We start from the raw sequence: 23,472 nt of genomic DNA, 5'->3' as shown, positions 1-23,472 counted from the left end.
TTATGATCCCGCATTCCCACTCCTCCCCTTGTATGGAAATGTGCTATGTACATAGTTCATTAATACAAGCTTTATGTAATGTTTGGGCCTCCTAACTAGTAAGCTCGTTTCATTCAAGGGTCCACACAAAGAAAGCGCGTTTCTTTCTGTGAACTTCGCAGTTCCCCCAAGTCCCAACGGAGGCGCCTGCCAATATAACCTAACATTTCATCAAAAGTCACAAACTAACAATTTGAAAGTGCTATCACTATCAGTAATTACGAAAAACACCAAGAAAAAATAAATACTCCTTAGAATACACCAAGAAATTAAATATAAAGAAAATGTCAAAAACATCTCTTAAAAAGCTGTTTTAAATCGCTGTAAACGCCAATCCTCCCAAATCTGCTACAAGGAAAGCCTGTCCATGTGTAAGGTGTTATATTCAATTGGTCATCCATGCTTAAAATCACATCCAAATCGTTTCTAAATTAAAAGTAGGGACAAACAAAGGGAACACTTTGTAGACGAAAAAACCTAATGTGGAAAAAAAAGTAATAAAACAAAAAATAAATATATTTAACGTCTTGCAAACTTAAAAGACATACTTCCTTTAATAAGAGGATTATTAGTAAGGACATTTTGTTAACAGAATTTAAAAATAATTGCGAGAAATTGACTACCTGAGAATAACTCAACAATACATCAAGTTATGAAAGAACAGAAAGTACTTCCTACATAAAAGAAATGCCAATTTAACCCCTTGAGAGGTATAAGAGAAAGCACTTGCCATATAAAAGAATATTTAAACATCACAAAACACAAAACTAAAACTAAAAGATAACCATAAGTGATAGAAAATGAAAATGTAATGAGGAACTTCTTAAAAATCTTGCCCATATCACATTAAAAGATGTTCCAGACATTGAATTATTTGGAGCATGAATATTCAAACACACATGCCAGAATCAAAAGTATCAATCATCTGGAGTCAGGACACCTAGAATTAGAATAAAATTCTAATGAGTCAACAGCCAACAGATATAGTCAATGTGCCGCTAACCCTCACAATTTCTGCCCTCCATCACACACCAGATTTTATAGGATTTTATCACATGAAAAGCCAGGAATCTCCAAATTTGACGACGTGTTGGTCCAGAAAAACACAATACTGATTGACCAAAGTTCATTCCTTAGCCTTGAGTGGACACTTGGCTCCACTTCAATACTCGTGCACCTCTCCTCCTGTACAACACAAGTGCAAATACAGGGGGAAAATGATTATGCCATCCTCAAAGTTTTTTACTATGACTACCATTACGCTACCCATTACGAAGTGATCAACCAAGTGTCCACTGCTATCAGTAAATACCTTGATTACATCTTCATATTTCTATTTGTCATGACAATTAAAGTATGAGTCTACAAAATAAGATTTTTTACTGCCAAACTGTAATCAAAGGTAAACAGACAAGAAATAAAATTCAAACACCAATAAAAAGACAACACAGATAATAAACTGCATCAAACCATCATATAAGGTGAAATATGATACTATAGCTTAAATGCTACAAGAACTGACAATTCCAGACCAACTAAAATCATAAGCACGCAAATTAAAGCTACACGCAGAAACCAATACTAAATAGAAAGTAGCATCTAGTATCTCTTCAACCATACTACTTATTATAAACTAGGAAAGCAGATACTGCAAACTACTGGGATTCAAGCAACCCAACCAGTCCCATTGTGTATTGACATCGATCTTTGAGCCACTCCTTTGCTGCTGGAAGAATTCATTGTGACCTCCTGATTTAAGACATTGAAAAGGCCAGGGATCCTCAAGTTGAAGTTCAAGATCCAGCAATAGATTCAACTATCAAAATTACTGCTGTTGGGCTTGTCGAGACTGAGCACCACCATAGCCACCACCATAACCAACTTGCCCACCATTTCCCTGAGGAGTCCCATAATTTCCAGATGCATGAGTTTGTTCAGATCTCCAAGCTGCATTTCCATAACCTGAATTTCCATTTGCATCCCCATAGCCACCACCCATATAGTTGCCACTGCCACCACTACTTGTTAGTTCAGTCCCACCAGGAGCACTAGCATTACTGTTTGGACCACTCCCAGTACGTCCACCAACAGTACCATATGCACTTGAATTCCCATAAGAACTATCACTTCCACCATATCCAGCATACCCACCATATCCATAACCTTGATTCCCATATCCAGCAGCTCCACCAGGGGACTGACCTGCAGTTGCTGAACCAGGACCGCCACCACCAGATCCAGCACCACCACTAGGAGCACCCCAAGCAGCAGTGTTCCCATAACCCATAGATCCATAACCAGAAGGAGCCTGAGCAGGCCATGAACTTCTTGGGCCACCAGGTGGACCACCAGCATAAGCAGCATTAGGGACATTAGGATTCCCATATGTTGCACCAGCAGGTCCACCATACCCAGCAGTGGCACTACCATAACTTCCATATGCACCATAACCAATGCCATTATTAGCCGGACCATAACCATACCCAGGAGCACTATAGGCAGAAGAACCGTAAGGAGGGAATCCACCTGCAGCGCTTTGAGGCTGCATATACCTACTAGAATCCATACGACCATCATATGCATTTTGGCTGCCACCAGATGCCCCATACCCTTGATACCCACCAATTCCAGCACCACCACCTCCAGCACCACCCATCATACGGCCACTTGCACCAGGATTGGCATCCTTGGGAAGTGCACGCTTTACCTCAACTTGTTTACCATTTAAATCATGAAATGATTTGTGCAAAACCCTATCAACTGCCTCCTCAGTATCAAATGAAATAAACCCAAATCCCCGTGGCCGCCCAGTATTCTGGTCATACATGACTACTACATCAGTTACATGTCCATAAGACTCAAAGTACAGACGAAATTTTTCTTCAGTCAGGGTGGGAGGCAACCCTCCAACAAATATCTTTTTAGTCCTGATGTTTCCTCCATTTTCAGAATTCATGCCAGAATTGGAATTTCCACCTCTGGAAGTGACAGAAATTTGTTGATCCTCTCTTGAGAAGGCCTTTTTGGCATCAACCTGTATAATGAAATTATAAAATAAGTTGCTAGTTGGGCCTTTAATTGATAATGAAAAGAAAAGCAAACACAAGATCCCAATTAATCAATATTCCACGTTATCAACATTATGAAAACAAATCTTTGAGGAAGAGGCATTAATTCATGGTTTTACATATATGACCATAATATATATCCAAAACCATACAAAACAAAACATGACAAAAGCTATCAATAGATCCCACAAGAACCATTGATGGTACTGCATTCAAGCTGGGGCATACTCATCCATGAAAACAAGCAAACCAATCCTATTCCTAAATACAAGCATATGTCAACACTTGTGATTATGCAAATCGTTGAAGGAAATGCATCGAATACTTCCAACTTCAAAAGATTTCTACTTCTTTGCATTTCAAGAATTGAACAAAGGAATTACAAGTATACTTGTCTCAATTTGAGAATTTGAGAAAAAAAAAAATCTAAGAGATTTAAGTAGTACGGATAAACTGCAATCATCATATACTTAATGCATCGTATACCAACAACCAAAGAAATACTAACATTTATCAACTCCCTTGAGTAATAAAGCAGATTTTTGTTTTCAAAGCAAACAAAGAGCAGGGGAATCTATGCAGTCCCTTTCCACATCCATCCATCAACAACAGTTCACCACAGCTAGTAGCACAACAATTACTTGTTTCCTAACAACTTAGCCCACAGGCACAAGACCTAAAACCTTCATCATTTGAAAGAGTTTTGGCAAAACACGTCTTGAATTAAGAAAACCAAAGTAGCAAAGCAAGCCATGAACAAAACAATTAGCCCAGCGTTACAGAAACTAGTCAACCAAAAGTAAATATATGCCAAGGAAATAAAAAACTAAATAAGCCCTACCTCCATGAACAAACCGCGAGAACAGTTAAGACCCTAAACAAAAAGCCATCAATCATTTAACAACAAAAAATAAACCACGGCTCATTTTTACCCCCTAGAAGATACCCCCAATTCAGAACCAGCAACAACCACGCTAAAAAGTACAATACAATATTTTCAATCGGAACATGAAGTAAAGAAATGACAAAAAAAAATGATAGAAGCGTTACCGTTCTGCCATCTATGACATGTTTGTCTTCCAAAACCCTATCTAGAATGTTAGGATCCGCAAAAACGACGAAACCGAAGCCCCTTGGCTTCCCAGTGTTCTTCTCCCGCATGACGGAAGTGCTCAAAACGTCGCCGTAGTTACCGAAATGCTCCTTGAGCTTGTCCTCCGTCGTATCCCATGAAATCCCACCGATGAAAAGCTTGCCTTGATCCGAATCCATTCTTCCCACTCTCTCTCTCACTCACTCTCTGTATGTATATATACGAATAAAATATAAATGAATGGGCTTGACAGTGGTGGTGGTCGATTTGGGGGAGAAAGTTGAAGGTGGGAATTTAGGTTTTGATTTGGGGATGAAAGAAAGAAAAGAGGGAAGAGTGAGGGCTTCCAAGACACGAATAAATGAATGAGAGTGTGCGAGTGAGTGTGTTTGGTTTTTGTAGTGTTTTTCAAAAGGTAGTCTCGTTTCACGGCTCAGATTTGTTTGATTCCATTTTTTTATAACAATTCTATTCAATTAATAATCAAAATCAAAATACACTTCCAATCCTTTCTTTGGACCAAGAAAGACAAAATTAAGTGTAAGAAAAATAATAATAAATCAGAAGGAAAAAAATAATGAAGAAATAAAATTTACTTTTTTTTTAATGTAAAAATTTGCTGTCATTTACATGAAAGATACATATATTTTTTATTTTGTTAAAAAAGAGTGAAAGCATTTTGTAATTAATTGCATTTTTGTTATAAAAAAATTATAAGTATTTTTTAGCATAAATAGTCTTTATATTCATGATATAAAATAATTTTATATTATTATTCAATATATATATATATATATATATATATATATATATATCGTAAGTTTATCAATTTTAAAAATAATTTACTTCAAATTTATATCAAAGATGATTTCTAATTGATTTACAATAACAAAAAATTACATAATAATGCATATTTATTGAAATCAAATGTCAACTAGTGAGTAGGTAGATAAATTTACCTTTTAATGAATTTAATTTTCTCTCATTTTTTTCACAATTTAAAGACAAATAATTTGTTGTGGCCTTATGCGCTTTTTCTCGTTTTTTTTTTTTACTTTAATCAAGTCAAATATATTTTATAAATATAAATTTTGAATCTATCCTATTTTTAACATATACTTTTTAATAAAATATATTCTAAATTAATTTTTGCCTGTTGTGTAATAAAATTTATTCAAAAGAATTATTTCTAAGTGCGCATGGGGTCTCTAAATATATTCATGAATCTAAATTTTAAAATAGAATAATAAAAATAAATAATTAGTTAATGATACTAAAAATAAAATTACGCATACATTTCAAATATGATAAAACAATTAGACTGAAATTAATTGATATTATATATCATTTTTAATATATATAATTTAACAAACATTGAATTTTATCAATACATACATTAATTTTGGAGGTTTGCCATCATAAAAAACTTTGCTAAAATTTGATCTTTAACCAAATTGATTGAAATGAGTTGATTCATATAATCGATATTATGACTATATTATCTTGAAGATGAGATTTTGTTATTGTTATTGTAATTGTAATCATTATATTAAAAGTTGTCATCGATAAGAAAAAGTATTTAAAGTTTCATATAATATAAAAAAGGAAATTAATACATTTATCTTAAGGTACAATCTGTTATTTAACATATAAATAAATTCCTATCATTAGATTTCATATTTACTAAAAATGTTGAATTTTCAAAATTTATGTTGCTTGATTGTTAAGGGAATGTTGTATGGTTTATTTATTGGATTAAGAAAATTTAACATAGGTTTACCATGGGACATGTATATTTTTTCTTGCTTTATCTAATTTTAACCCAACAATAAAAAATATATAAAATTTATCTTTGTTAAATATTTTATTTTCATGTTTATTTCCACATGAATAAACAAAGGTATTTCATAGTAAATTACTTTTTTCAAAACTATAGTTTTTAACCAAGATAATTGATACATTTGTATTATATATTATTGATGAAAATTTTAAAATTTCTATGCGATAAATTAAGGAACATTTGTGATCTCTAACACAAGACAAAAAAAAGTAAATAATATTGTGTGATCATATGACACAGATATTGTCTATTGAAATAATATTTTGTTGTTATCATTGTTGTTGTAATATTATTTATATTAAAAGTTGTCATCAACAAAATGTTATATATAGAATGTTATATAATTTAGAAACTTGTGGATACGCTGTTGTAATATATATTCTAAGGTATTAATATGTTATTTAAAATATAAATAGTTTATATCATTATATTACATATTTACAAAAATCTTGATTTTAAAAGTTAGTATACATGCTTATTAAGATAACATTGTAACATCCCAGAGGCACTTATTAGAATGGGAAGTAATTATTGGTGCAAAAGAGATACATAAATAAATCAATATACACTCAAACGAGGGGATCCATAAATTATATAAACCTGAAATTGTACATGATGACTAAATTAATCAATATTATATATAACAACAAAATGAAAGATGAGAACTCAAGATGAGTATACTTAAGTTGAAGATGGTCCAAACCTAAAAGATTTAATAAGACTCCAATCCATGATACGTATTTAAGTGTTTTTTTTCAACAATTTTAATTATAATAAATGGGTTATTTTGATGCTAACCATGATCCCAAGTTTTAATTCCATATTAGCATCTGAGTGTCAAGCTTGCTTTGGTAGTGTTTTTGAACATGATGGATGCTTCATGCAATACTGAGGATTCCAATGAGTGCAATGATCTTTAGTGAGAAGTGAAACTTGCATACACCCACACAAAAACTCTGATGCAATGTCAGAGAGTATAAAAGATGTGTAAAATTAACTTCCTATAACCTACTAAAACCTCTCGGGCTAACAAAAAATAGACTGTAAAGGGAGATGAGATATGTAGGCAAGAATGAGCTTAATCTTATAGAGTGATCACAAAAATGAGCTTGTAGAGGGAGACACTGTGAGCATAATGTGCCTTTCTCTATTTAAAAAGAATAAAAATAAAATAAAAAGAGAAAGATGATGATGGAGATTAAATAAATAAAAAGTGCATTGTTATTTTGAAATTGAACTTTATATGTAGTTAATGAGATTTTTTATATTCAATTAAAGATAGTAGTAATGTAGTTTAAAATATTATTAAGAGACAAAATAGTATAAAAAAATGGAGAGAAAAAGTGAATACTGCTATGATAATTTTTATAAATTATTTTGGATATACTTTTTTTTTTATCTTGGATTGTTCAATGAATTGTATTGCTCCTTATGACTGTTACTTCCTGCACCTCATAAATTTCAACATGCACCTCCTTTTTCTTTTATAATTTTGAAAATCTCAGAATTATCCTTCTTATTCTATATGTTATACTTGTACTCCCAGCCCTACGCGTACCCTTCTTCTCGTCAGCTTCTCCGGTTTTCCCTCCCTTTCTCCCTCTTTCTTTTATTTTCTTTCTAAAGATAATATTTGAAAGTTCTCACTGTAATTCATAATTTTGCCACATACGCGGTGGGTTTCATAAATCATAGAGGATTAATTACCTTGCACACTCCACATATTCAACCTTGCAGTCATGATCCAATGACTCAAATTGTAGTCACATTTCACACATTCAACCTTGCAATCATTGTAGCTACTGGACTTGGCAAAATCATGTAATGTTTCTGGATCATCTAATCCAAAACGTTTGAAAAGGTACGAATTCTGGAGTATGTAATCCGTAATATAAAATTTTCATTACGAATTAGGTGATCTGGAATTTATACAAATCCAATTTTGGCACAGGCAATCCGTAATATAAATTTTAGATTAGTTGATGCATTCCATATTACCTATTCCGGGACAACCTAACTAAACTTACATATCATTTGCTTTGGAGGCAACAAAAACATGCAAATTAATATGAATTTTTTTACTTTGCAACACAACCTCAGTTTTTGAATTCAATAATCCGAAAAAAACACAAACACCACAAAAAACAAAACAAAAAAACAAAAACTGGCCTCTATAGCAAAAGGGACTAGAAGATGTGGTGCCACAAAGAGGAAGCAAATATCTCTCTGCAGGGAGTGCAATCACTTTATGTGGCGGTGACATGGGAACGAAAATCGCCACTGCTATGAAAGGTGAAACTTGAAAGGGGGTGTACGAAATACACGGGGTACAGGAAACATGACCCTTCCTTACATGTGTACAAGCCCAATTTATTCTATCCTTAATACGCTAGAGAAATTCATAGGGTTGATATCCAACCTCTTCGCGTAGTTATTGTGAGGCTTAATTCTCTTAGAGTGTGTTTGGACTAGTGAAGTTAAAATTTCGATTTTAAGAATTTTAAATATTTCAATTGAAATTCTTTTATTTTTAAAATTTTGTGTTTGAATAAAAAAAAAATTAAAGTTGTGAGGGTGAGAAAATAAATGCAAAAAGAAGAGAATATATGACATGTGTACTTCCAAAGAAAATAATATTGATGCAGTATGAGAAGTTGCAGGAAAATCGAGACATGGCGACGTACACTACCACAATCAACATCGCAAGGCATGGCCTAGGCCCTCCACGCCGAAGAACACCTCTACCGCGTGATGGGTAGCGATGACTGCTTCCCTAACTGACGGATACAGTTCTACGTGTCTTCCTACGCCCATACACGATCGATGCTCCACGAGTTCAGACGGTATTTCTTGAAGAAGAGGATCATCGGCATGAGGGAAGAGTCGCGAGTTCGAGAACAAGATTTTGAAAACTTTCATGTGGAAGAAATGATGAAGGTTATAAAGAAAATACGCAAAAGTTTAAAAAGATTCTTCTGTCAATAAGAAAATTTCAATTTCTCACATTTCAGAAACAAAATGAAATTTCACACCTTTAACTATTTAAAATTCTGTTTTAAAATTCCAAAAATTTAAATTTTTTATAAAAAAAACATTCAAACAATAAATTTTAGATTACAAAAATTTAAATTCTCTGATAAATTTCTTTGCTCAATTGAAATTCTCTATCAAAATGCACTTTTAGTTTATTTTGAGTGTTTAATTAAGTTTTTTAGTATGTAATTGTATCCTTTTGTTTTTTAATTTTATCCAATTGGATAATTTTCCTCAAATTGAATGAATTTCAGCTAGGTGATAAATTATTAAGTTGAAAAGTGACGGTTAAAAACCGTCGCTATATTTATTCTTATTTTGAAATTAATAAAATAAAACAAATATAATTTTAAAATCAGCGAACGAAATACAACTTCTTCTTCTCTGCAAGAAAATTCAACGACATCAACTCCAGCGACGAGTAGCTCCCAATCAGCACAAAACCCCCCATTGTCGACGACAATTTTCATGACTTCCATTGCGGAAATGCAAGCGCAATTCCAAAGAGGGTTTTTGCTGAGCTTGTTTGGGGCATCTTCACTGATACAATGTCTCCGAGTTCGTCCACAGTGCAGCCTAGGAAGTGGAAGCCCAGACCCAGATTGGCCACCATGGCGGGAGCAAACGCTTTCACCAACGTCGTTAGCGGGTTCGGGCTCCCTTCGAATATTCACTGACATGCTGTTGCTGCATCTAATTCTTAATCTCTTCTTGTCTTCCAAACTCACCAGAGATGGACACATGAAGCAGGTCAACGTTGTCATCTCAACTCTTGCAAGTTTGTCTCACTTCCAATTAGAAATAGAAGAGCATCAATAATCTTTCCAAATATAATTTTCAAACCACCATATTATATATATTTTGTTGATTTTAAAATAATAATAAATATTGTGAAGATTTGAAACCACTATTATTCGTGATTGATAACTATCAGGATTAATTACCTATTAAGTAAAATTGTAAATTCTTTTTAATTAACAGGCTAATGCATAGTCTGGTAGAGGAGAAGTGAAAAAAAATTAAAGTGAATCCTTTACTTTCATTATACTATACTTTAATTCAAACATTTTTTTCTCAATTTTATTTCATTACATACTACCAAGCTATGAGTAAAGTAGTCACTAGCAAGTGATACTTTCTTTTGGGTAAAGAATTTTATTATTCTTCTTTGAATAAAGCAAAGCAGTAACTCAACAAAAAGGGATGAAAAATCAAGTGTTTGATTCAAATTTCAAAGTGAACGCCTAAATTATTGTCTCGATACATAAGTAGTATAATAACTCTTGTAAGTTAAAAGCAAAATAATGAAAATATTCGTAGTTCTACTTGAATATCAAAGTAGCTTAAATAGAAACATAGTTTATGGTACTGCGAATGATTCCACGTTCTAGATATGGCTTACGATATTTTCTTCGACCAAAATAGTACTACATAGCATGACATAGAAGTATTAAAAACGCAGTAAAACAAGAAGTATTAAAAAAATTATGATCTAGCTGGACATTTATGTTATAGATATGCCAACCATTCAAGACATTAATTTTGCAAAAGCACGACTTTAATTTGAAGAGTGGCAAGGTAATTTAGCAATTGATTAAAACAATTAGTTGATGTAAACCATGAACCATTCGATTTTTCGACAATTCATTAAAACTGATGAGTTAAATTTATCAGTAGAGATTAAATATTGATAAAATTAATAAATTATTTTATATCAATAACATGGTTATAAAAAAAATCATGAACCATCCGATCATTTTGTTTACGGAGAAAAACTTGTTTCCATGATTTTCTACAATGCCATTCATTTTTACCTATCAAATTGACAAGATGTTTTAAAACGGAAGCTTCACAAATTCACTACCCAATCCGGTTTCAAGAAGATTAAATACAAGGCATTTTCCTTTCTTGCTATAACGACAAGTAGTCAAATATAGGAGAGCAAAAGATTTTTCAGATATGAGACAAAGTAACCAATGTTGTCCCTACCTTTCATTCTTACATTATTAAAATACTCTTGTGCCCACAATCATCATTAAAAGCCTAACGTTAATATTTTCGAAATTCTTTGGAGCCAAACGGCTTTTAAACTTGTCACATGTTCCTCTCCCTTCTCTCTCTCTCTCTGGGTGGCATGCATGTCAGTTTCTGACTCAGTTACTTTCATTCATTATATGCCACCTTATCAACAACATTCCTCCCCCTTATCCTCTTCCTCTTCCCAATAGACATGGGTTGTTTCATGGCATGTTTTGGTCTATCCAACAAAAGAAAGCGTAGAAAGACTATCTACAAAGTCCTAGCTGGACACCAAGTAAGTACACACCCCATTCCTTTGTTCTTAATTTGTAATATTTGTATAAAAAGATGTTCATACTTGATCTAGATTGCCACTTATCAATTAAAACTTAAAAAGATAATTGTATTATCTAGCAGAAATATGGAAATTATGAAGCTCTTGCCATAACCGAAAAATTCACTATCCCTGATTCTGATTTCAGGTTAGTATTTATTACTCTCTCTTCGTTTACCTTGATGTGTTATGTGAATGTGTAGATAAGATAGGTTATTTATTTATTTATATTTATTTTATTTTTCAGAGGAAGAGATGAAGTTAAGGAGCAGAATAGTGTTAAAAGCAAGAAGAAGAAAGTTACCTTCAATTTGAATGTACAGGTATATGAGCCAAACCCCACAGCTTATCAGGTATTGAATAATGAGGAAGAAGAAAATAGGAACCATGCTGCAGAAACAGAAGGATCTGCAGCCTTGCCAGTGAGATACCCTTCTAATCATAGATATTACAATTGCGGAGATGGATATGATGATCAGGAGGATGAAATGGCATATGAGGATTCTGACATTGATGACTATGAGGATGACGATGACAATGAATTTGATGATGATGAGTATGATTGGGATGATGATGGTTGTGATGGAAGTTTGGAAAATGATGAGGCTGAGGTATGTGATGCAAACACTAAACAGAAAGAGTTGGCGGAGTCATGCTATCCTTCTCTGGCAGAAGATAAGATAAGGAATCAGATGCTAGATGAAGCTGAGCTGAAATCCAATTTAAGTGGAGGAGACAGAAGCAAGGACATGCATTCTGTTCTGATCCCTGTGGAGAATCTCACACAGTGGAAAGCAATCAAAACAAAAGTTGTATCATCAAGCAAGCACACGAGGAAGGAGAATGTTCCATCAAAGCAACATACAAACATGCCCTTAGTCTCTGAAGCAAGCTTGAATTTCTCACCTTGCAGCTTGGAATCAAATGCCCTTCAGTCCATGCCTCTATTGCCAGAAATTGCAGTTGATGCTAGTCTTTCAAACTGGTTGGTTTCTCCTAATTATCGTGTCTCCTCGACCACAATTCATTGCCAATGATGCGGTCATGTCATTGAAAAAAACAGAAACTTAGAAAATATCAATTCTGTGGACTTAACGAAGCATTTTTTTTGCCACCAGCATGGACAGCAACTTCAAAGGAGGACGCATCAAATTTTGATTCTTCTGTTGATTATTCATTCACCAAATCAGTATCTGCCGGTTGGGTTGATTTCATTGTATTTGTATTTCTAATTCTTATGCCGTATTTTGTTTTGTTTTGTGAATGGTTATGTTGTAATCAATGGGGAGTGTATTTGTGTATTTTGTATCTTCATGTAACAGCTATACAATTTGAGGTGTTCTCAATTTTCATGTTCACATTACAGTACATTGTATTCATTAAGACATTCTGCAAAGTGATCTTTGTGTACGCAACATGGGTTAATATATTATAAAAAGTAAACTAAATGCAAACGGAATCAAAGAAACCCTGTCGGCAGATTACTTGGGAATAAATACTAGAATCATGAAAATTTATTCCACATAATGAGTGCATAATTCTTAGAGAAACAGTACCAAGTCATATTGTTGGAAGTTGTGGCTAAGCATGAAAATGTTTATTTACTTAATCTACAAGGAAGTTGTGCTACTATCTATACTTTCCAAATCATACTGTTGGAAGCAATGTGTGTGTTCTTTGATCTGCTGGAGAGCTCACAAAAGTCAACCTAAGAAATCATGTCAAAAAATCTAGTAAGATAAACTGGATCCAAATATTGGCAAACACAAGGAGCTTCTTATCTTGGTTATTGGAGAGTTAGTCCCAAGTCATCATATTTACTTCAAACTCAGGTTGCACAGCCCCCAAGGATGCTCCCATGATAAGTCCAGCAGAAAATTTGGCATCGCTTATCAAGGTGATCTCTACATAATTGAACAGATACAAGGATCGCCGCCGTCATCCTCATCCTCTAAGTCACTAACATCACTGCGCATATAGTTGAAAGACCAAATGTGAGATAATTATGGTTATATGTCACATCTCGGCTTGATTATCATATTCAACCTTGTTTCGCTAGAATTTGCTAGAATAACATTGTAAAGCAAATGCTTCGAACTTGTATCCCAGGTACGATAGAAAACTTTGGTTATTGTTTTCTTCCTTTATTTTTTTTCCACCAGCATACTTGGGAGAAACTCCTACCAAATTTAACCTCTGAATTAATCACATAATTAAATATTTATGTATATCAAGAAAAAAAAGATGAATAAGTTCAATTTCATTTCAGAAGTTGTTGATTGGTTGAGTCTCAGGGCTTGTATAACATATCTTCCTAAGCCATAAAACAAGAACATGTCTCAAAATTTACTACTTGTGCTAATTTATGTTCTCACCTCATTCATTTTAATGGAAAAAACAACTTTTATTGCTGTTTCTAATTTCTATATAGATAAGAACTGGATTTTTATTTCCTAAAATTTGTCTTATGATATGAGCTAGAAAACACAGATATGACAGAGGACAATTATATGATATATGGTGTTATAACTAACTTTAAAAGAACAGGACATGACAAAACTATATACAATGTATGTGATTGGTATAAAATTAACATAAAACACAAATCTTGAATTAAAAGAGAGATCAATATTTCAAAACAAAAAGTGAACACAAGTCACCGTAGACATAATAAAATGCTATAGTTACCTAATTATTGTGACATTTCCATTTATAGTGCTGAATATCAGTCATTGCAAATGTTAATTCTCAGGTGGTCAGAAGCAAGTAAAGAACGAAGGTACTTCTCAGGAGCCTTTTGAAAGGACTATCAGAAAATTAATATTTTCAATTTCACAAATCTTTCTTCACATTTTAAGATTACTCCTGGAATGTGTGAAAGTGAAACAACACACAAAAAGAAAATGTAAATGAATCCACAAAGGAGAATTTTAGTTAGAGAATTTGATGAAAAATTGGCAGGGAAATTCTACGAATATCAGGAATGCTTAACATACACTAAACATGAAAAAGGATTCATAAAGGGCAAAATACACAATTAGCCACATTGATGCATCCATAAATGAAGTCACCCTGATATAACAATAAAGGACACTGTAATTCAGTGACCCACCAATGCATTAGGCAATAGGCATACATGATACAACAACAATAAATTCAAAGGAGGCAGAGACACACATGAATTCTGCCATTTGCACAAAATAGGGGGGGGGGGGGGGGGGGGGGAGGAAACTATTTCAAAGTTTTCTTTCTCTCTCTTTTTTATCAACATACAGCTGATTGAGCCAGTACACAACACGCACGTGTTTATTTATTTGCAACGTGTGACTGTGATGTATCTGAGCAAAATTCATCACACACACACACACACACAAGTTAGTCAGTTACTAGTTACCTTGGCTCGTATTCCAAAACCTCAACAAGCTTGTTTCCTATCCTATCGTTCCACTGCACTTTCCTTTTCCTATAAGTCTTATCTGATTTCCGTGCAATTCCTCCTTTTCGCACTGGCAACAAAGAATTGGAATCACTCTCATCTTCTCTATTGCTATGATCTTCAACCTTTCTGCCCTCTAAAGAAGCCACTGTCAGAGTCACAGTCACAGCCATAGGCTTGTTAATGCAGCCATTAGTATCCTTGGTTGACTTTTTAGTATCCATCAATAATAACAACACTCTTTATGCTCTCTCTCTCTCTCTCTGGTACGTTTTCCGTGGCAGACCGAAGTAGAAAAAACGAAAATTCAGGGAAATTAAGGAACTTGGAAGAAACCCATTTGACCCATTGACCTGAAAATCACAGCGCAAGTGCTATCTATGTCCCTCCAAAAACCGAAATTTCGGAGGAAACTTACCAAAGAGTTGAAGGAAGACAAAAACAGGGGAAACAGAATGAAAGCGGAAGAAAAGATATTAACTTTGACACGACCCACTTAATGGAGGAGCAGTGAGTATCAACAAACAAGAAAACGACATAAATTTGTATGGTTACAAAGTGAAAACAATCCACAACCAGAATCCGAATTGATGCACGTACAGTCTCGCACTGTTCCGAAAACAGGTTTTTGCTTTATTATTACTACTAGGGGAAGAAAAAAACACTCTCTAATAAAAACAGATTTTACTCACTTTCAATAATGTTTTTGTAAAATCCTTTTTCAACGCCTTAAAAAGATAAATCCCGTCATTTGCACAGGATTTATGAATTGGATTCTTTTAAGATTAGGAGATAGAATCAAATCTGAATGGATTATATTTAATTGGGTTTGTTGGAAAAAAGAAATTTAAAATTAAAATCAGGTTGTTTAGCGTATGGCATGAAATGAAACCGTGGTAAAAAAAAAAATCATTATATTTTTCAATTTTTATTTTTATTTATTATATGTTTTATATAAATATTTAATTGGAAAATAGAAATATTTTTTGTTATTTAATAATTTATTTATTATTTAACTATTCTATAATTATCACTTTATACCTAAAATATTAAAAAAACTAAGATATAATACTAGATAGACGAATTCTATGGTGGATCACTGAAAAAGTGGTCCATTTTACACCATTACTTTTAGCCGTAAGATCAATTAAGGTGCAAAAATTTATTTTGCATCATCCACCATCAGAACTTTTCTCCTCTTCTTCTTCATTGTACTCTCCAACAGTGGCTCCGATGGAGACGATTTTGGTTAGAAACAGAATGTTCCTATAACAGAATTATTCTACTAAGTCCCTCACTGCCAGCTGTGCTACCCCTAACGGCAATAATGAAAACATGGACTGTTTCCGGTGAATGACTATTATAGGGGTGCGGCTGTGATGCGGTGGTTATCAGTAGAGGGAAGCTGAAGGAAAGAAGAAAAAAAAAACGCCGCCGTCGGAAATCATCTCTGACGTCTGCTAATGGTGGTCGGAGGAACTGATGGGAGGGGGAGTTGCTAGGAGGGACTAACATCTAGTGTGTACAATACTATTGTCGTTAGATTAATCTGATGATTAAAATTAATATGAACCACTTATGAAATGATCCAGTTCCACTGCAGCAATGACTTACTAGATAAAATTGTAAGAAGTAAGAATAAATGAAAAAGAAAATAATATATGAATAGAAAAAAAAATCTAAAATCTAAAATGGATTAATATTTTTATCATCATTTTTTCTACAGTATTATCTTTCTTATTGTCATCAAAGCACTTGTGAGTGACAGGGAATATTCATTATAATTAGTCAATTAAGTTTAGAGTACAGTTTTTTCCTTTCGCAAGTCTGAGGCCTTTATACTACATAAGTACATATGTTCCTTCAATACCAATACAAACTTTTTTTTTTCGTGATTCAATAAAAACTAAAACTACACCCAAGGGGAAAGACTCCAATAAAAGTTAGAAGTAACCTTAATTTTTAAGAAGAAAAAAAAGTAACCTTTTAGCAGTTGGCCAAACTGAAGTGTCACCACCATAAGGATTTTTTTTTCCCGTACTATATAAAATTAGACAAATTCTCTTAAGATTTTTCTTCTTCATCCTTTATTTATCGACGGATTCTATTGTACGAAAGTAAAAGATTTTTCACACGGTACCTAAGTAAATTTAAATCATTAGATGACGATTTTGAAATCAATGATTAATATTTTTTTAATTTTTTCTTTTTTTCCTTTTTTGCTTTTCTTTCCCAATTTGTTCCTGATTACTCGTTTCTCCACCACCTAATCTCCTCTGTTGTTCCTTCTCTCTCCATTACTTTTCTATCCATTGCTTCTCCATGACCATCAATGACTTTCAAGAAAATAACAAACAACAAGGATCTAACATAGAACAAAAAATTCAACACAGATCAACAAGAAATTCATTCCCAAAGGAGAATGACGAACCACTGCGAAACCTTTCCTTGCATGTGAACGGGGACCATCGTGTGTCGCTGTTGTCAGCCACCCCTTTCATCTTGTCCCGACGCCTCATTCCTACCGAATCCAAGGGCGAAAGAAACCATATAACCACTGCAAACCATGAAAACTCAAAGCAAACCCAATAAATCCCACTGTGAATTGCGAAGGAGATCGCAAACCATCACAAAAATGGCAAAACTTCCGCCAACTGCCCCATGCCTCTGCAACCACCAAAGCCAAAAGTGAAGGAGGCGCGCAAGATCGACTGTGGGACGGGGGAGTCTACTCAAATCTGTTTCAATCAAGGTCCAATATTGGAAAAAGAGATTTGTGATAGGGCTTCTTTAGATCTGCAAGATGATGGGCGACAGAGATTTACGGGAGGGCAGTGTGAAAAAAGATGCTAGGTGGTTTAGCGCCAGGGAAGGTGGAGATCGAAATGACTGGTTTATATCCTACCTGATTTAAGTTATCTTTAAGAACCCAACCTCTTCACATGCGGTCCTACCAATGATATCTTTATATAATTGTCTTACACCATTGAAATTGAAATGGACAATTAATTTGTCCGTAGTTTGTGGACAACACTGAATCTGCCAAAGAAGGATTTGGACTTGGAGGCTTAATCAGATTCAACTAAAGTGCAGTATGGTTGCACAGTAAACACTCCCTATCAACTCGATTATTACATTAACTAATTAGTGGTGCTGCTGGTTGGATGGTGGTGATGGGAGCTTCATATTATGGGGAGGGAGATCTATACCACGTGTGGCGCGCCTAAAATACAGGGAGTTAACGTTAACCATGTGAGTTTCATATATCTGGACCAATCACGTACTTTATTCAACTCAAAATCTTCAAACATTAAATGCAGGGTCTTGCCGCATTTACTGTTCAATTAGTTTGTTCTGTTTGGTTCTCTTGTTTCACATAATCACATTGCTCAACTTGGGATTTGAGTCTTTTTTTCTTCTTCATAGACTATGGGTATTCCTCCCTGCATCACCGCTTGTGGTATGTAACTGTTATTAGTTCAATGAAATCCAGTGCATAAACAAAATTAAACAAAAATTATTTTATTAAATAAGTTATTTTCTAACATGGAATTTCAGTTTGCAAAATGCAAATTAACATTAAATTTAATTTAAATATACCAACTGTAAATATATTTTTAATTATAAAAATTTTGTAAAGATTTTTTAATTTTTACACCACATTTTTTTATATCATGATGTTGGTAGTTTTAATGATTATTAATCTTCGTTGGAAAATCTGAGGGATCATCTATAGTGGAATTATTCCTCTCAATTATATTTTTTTCATTCACAAAATTTAAACCTGAGACTTTATTTAAGAAGATCGAGTTTTGACCACTCGAATCAACGACTTATTGGTTTTTTACACCACACTTAAATCATTCAACTAGTAACTTTTTTTAATAATTACCATCAATGTTTAAAAAAGTTTAAAACTAGACAAAATAATAATTAAGAAAAAAATTAAAATTTTATGAAGACTAAAATTAGAAGTTGAAATTTTTTTAAAGACTAAAAACATCTTTAAAGATAATACTAACACGATGATAAGATAAACGTTTTTTAAGAAAAAAATCCTCAAATCAAAGACTCATAACTTACATAGAAATCTTCTTCATTCTAACAACAGAGTTTTAGCAAGACATAGAGAGACTAAGAACAATAGAGATTAAGGGAGAGAAAAAATAGAACTCCATTGACGCTTGAAAAGATGTGAGCTTTCACCATAATCCTTCTCCTTATGCCTGCAACGCTTCTTGAGAGAAAGAATCCCTAATGACAACTAAAGAATGTATAATAGAAAGTATCACCTAATCCTCTTTTTTCCTCCTTTTTTTTTTTCTTGTTCTGAGTAGCTTTTATGCAGATGCTTGCTATTCTTTTTTAATCTTTCGCAAAAGTTAGTCCGAGATGGAATTTTACATTCCACATTAGGTGCAAAAAGTAATTATAGGGTGCAGGAAGCAACGACCTAGCTTATATTCCTGGAAAGGCCCACATTTCATTTTAGTCTTTCTTGAATTTCCTAAAAATATAAAAAAGAAACTATACTAAAAGTTTAGAAAATAAAAATACATAATCTTACAGTCTAAAATTTTAAATTGATCTATTGAGGACAAAATAAATTAATAATAATAAATAGATCAAAAATTCCTAAAAAATAAAAAAATAGATAATTTAAATAATTTTTCTGTCAACATTTTGAGTGGGATGTCCTTCTCCTCTCTTAACTACTCTTTCATACTAAAATTCAACTCGAGCTCAATCCCAAATAATTAATAACACTATAACACTACTTTTCTCTCATTATAACCTTAATTCTAAAGTATCACCGACCCATTTTATTGATGATAATAAACCCTAAAGAACCTAAGTGACTATTTTAAGTAAAATCTTATTTTTTAATTATATTTTTCGTTTACAAAATTCAAAGTGAAAATCTTACTTAAAATATTTAAGTCCAACAGTATCACTCGAATCCGTTAATCTATTTAACTTTTTTTTTTCCTCATAAAATCAAATTCAGCCCAACGCAAGAGACGGTATGTTAGACAATGATCGAGAAAGATATTCAGAGATGACAAGTAACCGACAAAACAATTACATGCATCCCATCCTAACTCGGCAGTTGGCACAATATGCACTGCAACATTGTGCATGTTTGCCACGTAACTTGGTGGAATTTGCTGGCTTTTTCTACTGTGTCCACCAAGTTATAATTTTTATTTTTTATTATAGACAAGGTGATGCAGCACCAACACCTCTACGAGGAGGTGAAAAGAGAAAAATAAAAGTTGAGAAGATATAGTTATATATACGAGAGTTAGTGAGAAAGAGAAGAAGCATATCAAAATGGCTGTAGAAATGGAGAGGGAGTCCTTGATAACTGAAGCTCCTAATGCACCGGTTACTGCACAGAGAAGGGTCAGAAGTGACTTGGAAAATTCTCTACCAAAACCATGTAAGAGTCTTCATCTTTTAAAACTTCTTGGAGTTCCATTATCTCTTGAGTCACGAGAGAGAGGAATGAAAACATATATAAGGCCACGCTATAGGATCATATACACTAATTTTGTGCAGATTCTAATAATATATTCTGTCATCCGTTTTCAGTATTTATTATTCCTATATTCAAAAGGACCATGCCATGAATACTTTTTGTCAATCTTAAGTTCATGAGTTCTCTCCCTTTATGCTGCTAAGGTCCCTCATCATTTATCAGTGTAAGTTAGTATTGCGTTGTTTTAAGTTTTGAATTACAAGTAAATAAATTAATCTTCCGTGTCCTGTTAAGTCAGATATTAGTTAAGGAGACAGTTGCATTTTGAATGAAACAGAACATACAAGGCATAAAAAGTACTTTTCATCAAATGGGTTGTTTAAATAATTTGGATTTAAATTTCCTCTTATATGTGTAGCAAAGCCATATTTTTTTTCATGTGACACGTTCAGAGCATTGAAAGCTCCTGATAAGGGTCACCCAAATGGAACAACAGGCCCAAAGGCACCACAACTTATCTGCTCTCCAGCAACATTGTGCTTTTTTTGATCAAGATGACAATGGAATCATTTACCCTTGGGAAACTTACATGGGTACGTAACGTAACAGTTTTGATTTCCAACAGCGTCCTCACCGGCACATTCTTTATCATCTAATCTAAAGTTCCTTTATCTTTGTTTTTCAGGGCTGCGTGCTATTGGATTTAATGTCGTTGCATCTGTTATTTTAGCTGTTGTTATCAATGCTGGATTGAGTTATCCCACTCAGCCTGTTAAGTCATTTTTATTTCTCTTTTTTCCTTAAAGTTAGAATCAAAACGGGAAAAGGACAACTATGCTGTATATCTTAGGGATTAAGCACTTGAGCATATTTTACAATATAAACATGAAAATCTGTGCAGTTATTAGCTCGTTCATTGAAATCCGTTGTCCTGTCAGACATTTGACACAACACTTAGTTCGATCCTTCTTATTAGAATTTAATTTAAAAATCATTTTTTGTTGTTGACTTCAACACTTAAACATCTTTCTACAACCCATACACTTTGAAAAAAAAAATAATCTTGATTTAAAAATATCATCATTTTAGATATAACAAAACTTTGTTATATGTTATTCATTTTTCAGTTTATATATAATGTTGTCCCCTGATCTCCTAGATTTTAGAGATTAATCGTGTCGAAGTGTCTGAGTCTAGAGTCGGATCCACTCTCTCTGTTGAGTCAGAGTCCGTATTTCTTAGGTACGAACCCTGGACAAAAACATATTATAATATATTCAAGATATAAGTCTTCACTTGAATTGTAATTATACAGTTGGTTTCCTTCTCTCCTTTTTCCTGTGTACATGCACAACATACCCAAAGCAAAGCATGGGAGTGATCAGGAGTTTATGACACAGAAGGACGGTAAGTGATCGATGCTGATGAATAATCATGTATATATTAAAAAATAAAATGTATCATGCATGTAACTATTGACTATATACGATTTGTCCTTAATGAAATGAAACAACAGTTATGTGCCAGCAAATATTGAGAACGTGTTCAGTAAGTATGCTCGTACAGTTCCTGACAAGCTCACACTTGGGGAGGTCTGGGACATGACAGAGGGAAACAGAAATGCGTTTGACATATTTGGCTGGTGAATTTTCTGACATCTCAAATTACTTTCATTGTATAGATCCAATGAAATGTTACATATATGGAATGTGTGTTTTACTAATTTGCAGGCTTGCAGCTAAACTTGAATGGGGGGTTCTGTACATTCTGGCTAGGGATGAGGAAGGTTTCCTCTCTAAAGAAGCTGTTAGAAGATGCTTTGATGGGAGCTTATTTGATTAATGTGCTAAAATGCATGCTACTAGTGATGCCAAGATGGGTTGAAATTGGATTGTGTAGTACTATATAGTGTGTATGTATAGTTACGTTATGTGTCGTTTCTCTGAGACACCTTAGTGGTGTAATGTTCGAAAACAAAACCTTGGGATTGATCAGTATAATAAAAGAGTTTACTGTCTAGCATACGTTCTTGTTATGTAACCTTTCCTCGCGTGTGGAAAAAGGCTACTGTTGTGTTTCATCCATATTAATCAGTCAAAACACTGGTATGTTCCTACTTCCTACAAGGTTCAGAATTCAGATACTAATTAATCATCGAGATTTGAGAGGCACGGATGAAAATGACTTGTTGATGGCAATATTCCATAATGAACATGGTTTATGTATTTTACAATAGAATAAAAATGAAGATTTTATTTATTTTTTCAATAAGGGGCTAATAGCTCAACCCAAAATCCACGAAAGAAACAGATAACAGAGCTATCTGCTAGATCCAAAACAGCAGAAACATCAGGTAACAGAGCTCTCTGGATTCAAGCTGGAGGTTCCTCAAAAGTATGAACTCCTTGAATTATCTCATTGTTTGAAGAAAAAAATGAAGTAGAATAACTTCAAAAATAATTTTCATATTATTTTTAATTTAAAAAATCATTTTATATTTTGTTTTTACGTATTATTTTGTCAGAATTATAAAGTTGGTAGTCTATCAAAGGACTTTGGTTTGAACAAAATACAGTTGCGCAATTGTCCCGTCAAAAACAAAATTCAATTTTTTTAGAGATTAATAGTAAAAATTAAAATTTTTTAAGACAATATATTAAACCCTTAAATTTATTATGTTATACTTTTTTTTTGCTATAATTTGATTGATTAATGTCATTTTTATTATGTTATAATTTGATTGATTATTATTAATTTATTTGGGTAGTTTAGGGGTATTTGGTTTGGTTGTTTTCTGTTTTTATTTTGACTGAATATAGAAAATGCGCAATTGTCCCGTCAAAAACAAAATTCAATTTTTTTAGAGATTAATAGTAAAAATTAAAATTTTTTAAGACAATATATTAAACCCTTAAATTTATTATGTTATACTTTTTTTTTGCTATAATTTGATTGATTAATGTCATTTTTATTATGTTATAATTTGATTGATTATTATTAATTTATTTGGGTAGTTTAGGGGTATTTGGTTTGGTTGTTTTCTGTTTTTATTTTGACTGAATATAGAAAATGGTGATAAAAATGTGTTTGGTTAAATTTCTAAAAATATTTTGAGTGAAAATAAAAAC

At 33.2% G+C, this 23,472-nt stretch overlaps 3 protein-coding genes and 1 pseudogene across 7 annotated transcripts; 2 read left to right on the top strand and 2 right to left on the bottom strand.

The window, feature by feature from the left end:
* Nucleotides 1-851: 851 nt before the first annotated feature.
* On the bottom strand, nucleotides 852-4,582 carry LOC114402279 (heterogeneous nuclear ribonucleoprotein 1-like). 2 transcript variants are annotated; one of them, XR_003664405.1, is made up of 3 exons: nucleotides 4,158-4,582; nucleotides 1,719-3,073; nucleotides 852-1,224 (listed from the first exon to the last, which is right to left on the bottom strand). XR_003664405.1 is itself a non-coding variant. In XM_028364790.1 (2 exons), exons 1-2 carry the CDS (start codon nucleotides 4,377-4,379, stop codon nucleotides 1,865-1,867), a joined length of 1,431 nt encoding a protein of 476 aa, XP_028220591.1. In that variant the 5' UTR covers nucleotides 4,380-4,582; the 3' UTR covers nucleotides 1,477-1,864. The 2 variants fall into 2 exon arrangements, 1 of the variants encoding a protein (XP_028220591.1); XM_028364790.1 differs by lacking the exon at nucleotides 852-1,224 and having other exon boundaries at nucleotides 1,477-3,073.
* Nucleotides 4,583-11,132: 6,550 nt separating this feature from the next.
* LOC114403628 (protein PFC0760c-like) lies at nucleotides 11,133-12,836 on the top strand. Of its 3 annotated transcripts, XM_028366713.1 has the most exons (4): nucleotides 11,133-11,387; nucleotides 11,507-11,574; nucleotides 11,674-12,411; nucleotides 12,545-12,836. In XM_028366713.1, exons 1-4 carry the CDS (start codon nucleotides 11,304-11,306, stop codon nucleotides 12,582-12,584), a joined length of 930 nt encoding a protein of 309 aa, XP_028222514.1. In that variant the 5' UTR covers nucleotides 11,133-11,303; the 3' UTR covers nucleotides 12,585-12,836. The 3 variants fall into 3 exon arrangements, with proteins under 3 accessions (XP_028222514.1, XP_028222511.1, XP_028222513.1); XM_028366710.1 differs by having other exon boundaries at nucleotides 11,135-11,387; nucleotides 11,674-12,836; XM_028366712.1 differs by having other exon boundaries at nucleotides 11,137-11,387; nucleotides 11,510-11,574; nucleotides 11,674-12,836.
* A 49-nt stretch (nucleotides 12,837-12,885) lies between these two features.
* On the bottom strand, nucleotides 12,886-15,618 carry LOC114403629. 2 transcript variants are annotated; one of them, XR_003664682.1, is made up of 3 exons: nucleotides 14,821-15,617; nucleotides 13,248-13,394; nucleotides 12,886-13,134 (listed from the first exon to the last, which is right to left on the bottom strand). XR_003664682.1 is itself a non-coding variant. In XM_028366714.1 (2 exons), the coding sequence occupies exons 1-2, from the start codon at nucleotides 15,084-15,086 to the stop codon at nucleotides 13,331-13,333; spliced, it is 330 nt and encodes a 109-aa protein (XP_028222515.1). In that variant the 5' UTR covers nucleotides 15,087-15,618; the 3' UTR covers nucleotides 12,886-13,330. The 2 variants fall into 2 exon arrangements, 1 of the variants encoding a protein (XP_028222515.1); XM_028366714.1 differs by having other exon boundaries at nucleotides 12,886-13,394; nucleotides 14,821-15,618.
* Nucleotides 15,619-20,101: 4,483 nt separating this feature from the next.
* LOC114402870 lies at nucleotides 20,102-22,368 on the top strand (annotated as a pseudogene).
* The last annotated feature ends 1,104 nt before the right edge of the window (nucleotides 22,369-23,472 follow it).

Source organism: Glycine soja, chromosome 20 (genome assembly GCF_004193775.1).
Source record: "Glycine soja cultivar W05 chromosome 20, ASM419377v2, whole genome shotgun sequence".
Lineage (NCBI taxonomy): Eukaryota > Viridiplantae > Streptophyta > Magnoliopsida > Fabales > Fabaceae > Glycine > Glycine soja.
This window is presented reverse-complemented; position numbering and strand designations above follow the sequence as displayed.

Coding starts and splice junctions, on each gene's coding strand:
- LOC114402279 (XM_028364790.1), bottom strand. CDS start 4,379: ATGGATTCGGATCAAGGCAAGCTTTTCATCGGTGGGATTTCATGGGAT. Junction 3,074..4,157: donor ATGTCATAGATGGCAGAACG/GTAACGCTTCTA, acceptor TTCATTATACAG/GTTGATGCCAAAAAGGCCTT.
- LOC114403628 (XM_028366710.1), top strand. CDS start 11,304: ATGGGTTGTTTCATGGCATGTTTTGGTCTATCCAACAAAAGAAAGCGT. Junction 11,388..11,506: donor AAGTCCTAGCTGGACACCAA/GTAAGTACACAC, acceptor TGTATTATCTAG/CAGAAATATGGAAATTATGA. Junction 11,575..11,673: donor ATCCCTGATTCTGATTTCAG/GTTAGTATTTAT, acceptor TTTATTTTTCAG/AGGAAGAGATGAAGTTAAGG.
- LOC114403629 (XM_028366714.1), bottom strand. CDS start 15,086: ATGGATACTAAAAAGTCAACCAAGGATACTAATGGCTGCATTAACAAG. Junction 13,395..14,820: donor GTTTTGGAATACGAGCCAAG/GTAACTAGTAAC, acceptor CTATATGCGCAG/TGATGTTAGTGACTTAGAGG.